General features: G+C 38.4%; 1 protein-coding gene across 1 annotated transcript; it reads right to left on the bottom strand.

Moving 5' to 3' along the window:
• Positions 1-646: 646 nt before the first annotated feature.
• On the bottom strand, positions 647-5,539 carry PDCD2L (programmed cell death 2 like; the record flags this gene model as incomplete). The annotated part of the gene is made up of 6 exons (XM_026856942.1): positions 647-798; positions 1,329-1,477; positions 2,658-2,771; positions 3,820-4,217; positions 5,319-5,388; positions 5,529-5,539. Coding segments are annotated over 6 exons (873 nt in total), but the record flags the coding sequence as incomplete, so codon positions are not given.
• Between the last annotated feature and the right edge of the window lie 5 nt (positions 5,540-5,544).

Genomic DNA, 5,544 nt, shown 5'->3' with positions numbered 1-5,544 from the left:
GAACTCCACAGAAGAATTCAGACTTGAGCAGCACAATTAGCCTGCGAGCACTAGACTGCGGTAACAAGGCAGGTGCTGTGCCTACCCCATCACGCTGTACCTGTGGGAACAGAAGTGCAAACAAAAACCTCCACCTTTTCCCCACTCAAAACAATGTGACTGTCAGAGATCATTTATAGCCATGTAAGTGCAACATTCTTCTTTTGAAAAACATACATAAAAGCTTCATCATAGGAAGACTGTAGTAACAGCAAGGCCCTCTCAGCCACTGAATTTCCAATGTGTGGTTAAACCAAAACAGATCTCTCTCTAAAATCAAGCTTACATTAAGTTTTTCACTACTGATCATTTCTAAAATCTGGATCCTGTTTGCCAGATGAATGGCAACAGTATAACTAACTGCAACAAGACAAATCTTCTCCTTTACTTTCCTCACCAGGTGTTAAGTGTAGCTAGAATCATGAAACAATCTCTATGCTTAAATTTCCATGTATAACCAAAGTATGCAAGTCTTCTGTCTAATCAACCAGTTATTCTTGGAAATAAGCAATGTCACCAAATGAATTTTTCACCACTTCTGAGGAAAATTCTGTTGCATAATTACATACTTTCACCTGCAGTAAAAAAAGAAAACAACAGACTTTCCATCTATGTGGAGAAATGCCATTTATTTAAATAATCTCTGATCTGGGTCTTCTTGTACAATAACAAACTCTTCAAGAGGGGTTTGCTGATTTGTTGGCCAACAGCTTCTTTCACATGTATAAACTAGAACTGTTCCAAATTCCACTGACAGATCTAAAACCAAAGCAACAAAAGTATATAAATGTATGAAAAATTGCATAATCAGAGGCTATTGCTTATTGCTATACTTCACCAACTCGGACAATATTTTCCATATTCAGTCTCCTATGTACACAGCATTTTCTAATTTCAAAGATTTTAAAGCAAGCTGACTCAGAATTTTCAAAGAGCTTCTTAAGTGTCTGTAATCTTATCTGACAATATTTATTATTTTCCAAGGCCTCATTTAAGAGGCAATAAAGCAAAGTTACTCCCAAGGTCATGGAATTAGCTATATTGCTGTTATTAAAGTTCACTAGTGAGCAAATGAAGTTGCAATCATAGAGTCTCCATAAACCAGAGTTATATCTTTTGCTTAGTGAAATCCATAATGGAAACAGAGTGGATTCTATACAAGATGATCACTGTCATTAAGCACATCAGTGCACGTGGTTAGCAAGAAACAATCCAAATTGCAGTTCACTAAACTTTACCAAGAAGGTGATTGTTTCTACAATTCATTCAGCTAAGTCAAAGGTCAACACCTGAATCAGTCTGGAGCATGCTGACCAGCGCTGGCATGAGTTGAAATTCAAATATTCTGTTGCTTCCACAGTTACTGCAGGCTGGAATATCTTTGTCAGTGTTAGCTGGAGGACACGTTATGAATAAAGGCTGGCCACCCCAAGAGTATCTAAGAGAAGAAAGAAGAAAAGCATTAATTTTTTGTGTCTAAATTTCATGTGAAAACATACATGTTGGCAACAGTGTTCAGGATTCTCTGAAACCTCTGAACTTGCTTGAAGTAAAAAAAAAAAAAAAAAAAAAAAAGCTTCAGATGAGTCCTTAAACAAAGACTAAAAATGGGGAGGGGGAAACACGTGGAAGGTCAACACAAAATTCAGGGAGCGTAATACTGCAAAGGGATAGATCCAGTGAAAAAAAGTTGTCTGAAAATGTTACTTTCACTCTGCATAGTTTTCTGTATAATCTTTGAAAGATTATTAATGAAAGCTTCTAATGTTTCTAGTCTGTGTAACCAGCCCCTCAAACTTTACCTCCTCATCAAAAAGGTATCAGTTAGTTCCACCTGGTTCTGGAAATCTGATAAACAAAGCTCCTGTCACTATGCCAGATAGGCTGCACTCTGGAACAAAGAAGTTAAAAACTAACACTTGGTGTGATCCATGAAAACCACGTGTATTGTCTGGTACTATGAATAATTCATGATTTGAACACTTTGTTTTATTTCATTCAGAATTAACTCCTCTTGAGGGCAAGTAGCTGCTCTGAGGTTGAATGTGCTTTTGTTCTAGGAAAAGCAACAGATTTGCAAGAACTGAAGACTGCAGGGTCCTGAGGAGTAATCACAATAAGCTGCAGAAGAACCTGGGCTTTAAAATGAGTGACTTCTTACTTCAGTAACATCTCAAGGACGGAGACATAAGCAATTACAATAAATTACAAAATTTCAGAGGAGCAGATAGCCTTCGAAATCTATCACAACAGCATACCACTGTGTATTATGCTTCCACCTCAGAACAGTCTTGTGAAAACCTCTATGCCTGGATTTCAACGAGTCTTCAAAGACAGTCTAGGCCTGCTCTCATTAGGTCTTATGTTGAAGAAAGTCTCCCATAGCCATATCTGGGGTCTCTGATCCTGCTTTGCTTCTCATCTACTTAGACTGTGTAAAAAATCCCAACCAGGCACTGATGTCTGACCACTCAGACATAGTAACAGCCCTCTTAGCAATTCTTTTGATTAAGAAACAAAAATATACATCTACTTCCAATGAAATGGTTTATTCTGATGTACTAACAATCCATCTCTATCCTCTGTATCTCCTTGTTACAACTAGATGATCAACATACCTCAAAATCTGTTCACGACACACAGATATTCTTTTCATAAATTTATGGAATGTGTAGTCCCTGCTTTTGACTTCACTCTTCTCATATATTTCACGATCACCTTCACCTGCAAAACTATAAGAAAACAAGAAAAGAAACAAAACTTCTGATAAGGTTTTCAGTACAATATGCATGCTTTAAATAAGCAATGGTTACCTCACATTCATATTAAATTATACTAAGTACACTGAAAAAAAATACACATGTTAAGAGGCAGTTCTTGGTAGAGGGTGCAAGTGAACATTTTGCTTCCAGTTCTTCAGTTTCTGATGGCTTACTATTACTAACAGTGTTTAAAACTACCACATGAGATTCAAATCCACCAAATACCTGCTTATTCCTTTAAAAGTTCCTTTAGTAACTTCTCAGAAGTTTTGCTAATTTTTAAATTGTCTTTCTATATTTTGAATTAAGTGTAATCAAAGTTCTATGATTCTATAAAGGTCAACAAAATTCAACAGGAACACCACTACTAAAAAGCGTTCTATGCAGACTCTGCAACTGACAGTAGCTTTAGTTATCAAAAAATTCAATGTTGTCCACAATTCAGGCAAAGTCACTGTACATGTTAACATAATCAAAAGATAAATGGTCTGGATATAAGTGGTCACTGTGATCACATGAGTTAATAATGAAAATATTCTCAGTAACTACATTCAAAATTTGTTTTTCAGACAACTGTTACAAAATCTTCAGGAGTCTTACCATCATCCGAGTCTCCAGTCAAAATTAAACTCTTAAATGTAAGAAAAGCTTTAGCCTTGTAAAGAAAAAAAAAACCCACAAATGTAACAATATAAACTCACGCCATTTAGGATAAGATGCTGTTTAAACCACCCTGGTTTGGTTTCAGGGATTGACAGTCCACTGCTCTATCTGGAGCCAACAGACATTCCAACTGCTCTGTCACTCAGAAACAGATGCACCTCTGAATAACCCAAAATTTGACAGAACTGGGTGCACTGTCATATTCTTCTGCAAAGTACTACACACCAATGATTCCTGAAGGACCCAGTTACGAACAAAAACCATTTAGATTTAGTGACAGATTCACATTATCAATCAGCATACAGGAAACTACATAATCCCTTTAGTTTCAGCAGAAATCCAGACCTGTTCTCACCTTTCTGACATCAGCTGTTCCAAATCAACACCCTCTCTCTGCTGATACTCCTTCAATAGCTTATCCACATGATTTGTGTCAAGGAAACCAGCATAGTCTTCCTCATCCACCACACTAATGTAAAAGGGCTGGAACACAGGAGCTGAACTAAACGTTGCCATTCCCTCACTGACTGGAGAATGTGTATCCAGGGAACCTGACCCATCCGTAGCTTCAGACAAGCAAAGCCGTTGGAACTGGGATGTATACTCCATCTCTCTGGACAAGGAGCTGCTCACTGCTTCATTTAAGCCAAGCAGCTGAAGGGAGGCACATGCAGGAGATTCTGCTTCATCACAGACGCCCCAGTCATCTGCTTCATCACACCAATCCTTTGCAGCAAAGTTTGGTTCTTGTTTCTAAGAGCAAACAAAAAAAAACCCAACAAAAAAAAAGCAAAAAGGACATTGTCAATATCAGTCACCCTAATGCACTTCGAGTACAGTTTCATAACAGGTAAGAAAATGAAAATGTTAACCTAACACTTAGTGTTATTTCACCTATTCACCACACAGTGGTACTTAACAGCATACCCACGTTCACTTTCCATAGCAGCACAATTATGGCAAAAAACATCTCATGCTTGAGAAACATAACAAAAATTCACTGGTTTTCTGAGCGACCTTTGTACATCACATTGCCAGGCCCTGGCTGCTGGCATGACCACTGACAACTAGTTTGGACACGTCTGAAGCAGTTACTGCACCACAGGTACACTCAAAGGGCAGAATAGGGAGGAAAATAACAATATCATCCATGACAACAATGATGATAATACCATCATTTCATCAGAGTATAAGCTCATTTACCACAGACCAAAATTTGACATTGCAAATGCACCAGCAGAATAAACACTTTCTACCGGTCATCACTAGTTTGATAGCCATCCTCCTCTTTCAATCTTAAAGCAGCATGCAGTTTTACTTCACAACCAAAAAATACTAGAAGTATAACAATAATTGAGACAGATTAATTAAAACTGATGATCTAATTTAAATAATTTTTAAAAAATTCTTAGATAAAGAAAACATCTTAAAGATGCAAACTTAAACAGTATGTAGCCTAGCCATTTAGAGTTGAAAAGTAATGTTTAGGTCCCACTGTATGGTCAAAACTTCTATTTAATATTTGAGTGACCTAAACATTACTTTAAAGTGCAATCTGCACTTTAAAACAAGCCTAACACAGATCAGAAACAAGAAGTTAAGTTAATTTTCTATAAGTGACATGGAGTACTCACAGTGTCAGAAATTCCACGACCATTTCTCCGCATGACCACGTACATGACTCAGAAGTAGCATACAGCACACCTTTTTGAAAATCGTTACGGGACAAGTACATACAAGTGCGAAACTCATCCACCACAACTACATTTTTATATTAAAGTCTCCTCAATGCTGCACTACATGAGGCACACTGAAACACGGGCCAGCCCCCGGGGAGGCAGTTGCTAGTTATACCTGGTTTACGCTGTGATCTTGCGTTTCCTTTCCCTGTGTCTCAAAATACTGGGAGCGCAGCACCTTCCAGCTTCAACACGCCGCACGAGCACATGTAAGGAGCAAATAAAGAGGACGTGTAAGAAACTAACCGCTGAAGTCGAAGGGACACCGATCAGCCGCCGCCGAGCCGCGCCCGTTTCGGGGCACAACCGCCGGGCACGTCCTCACCCTCCGGGCGCTCCCC

This window comes from Athene cunicularia (assembly GCF_003259725.1).
Source record: "Athene cunicularia isolate RWA chromosome 11 unlocalized genomic scaffold, athCun1 chr11_part1, whole genome shotgun sequence".
Taxonomy (NCBI): Eukaryota; Metazoa; Chordata; class Aves; order Strigiformes; family Strigidae; genus Athene; species Athene cunicularia.
Note: the sequence above shows the minus strand (reverse complement) of the source record. Positions and strands in the feature narration are given on the sequence as shown.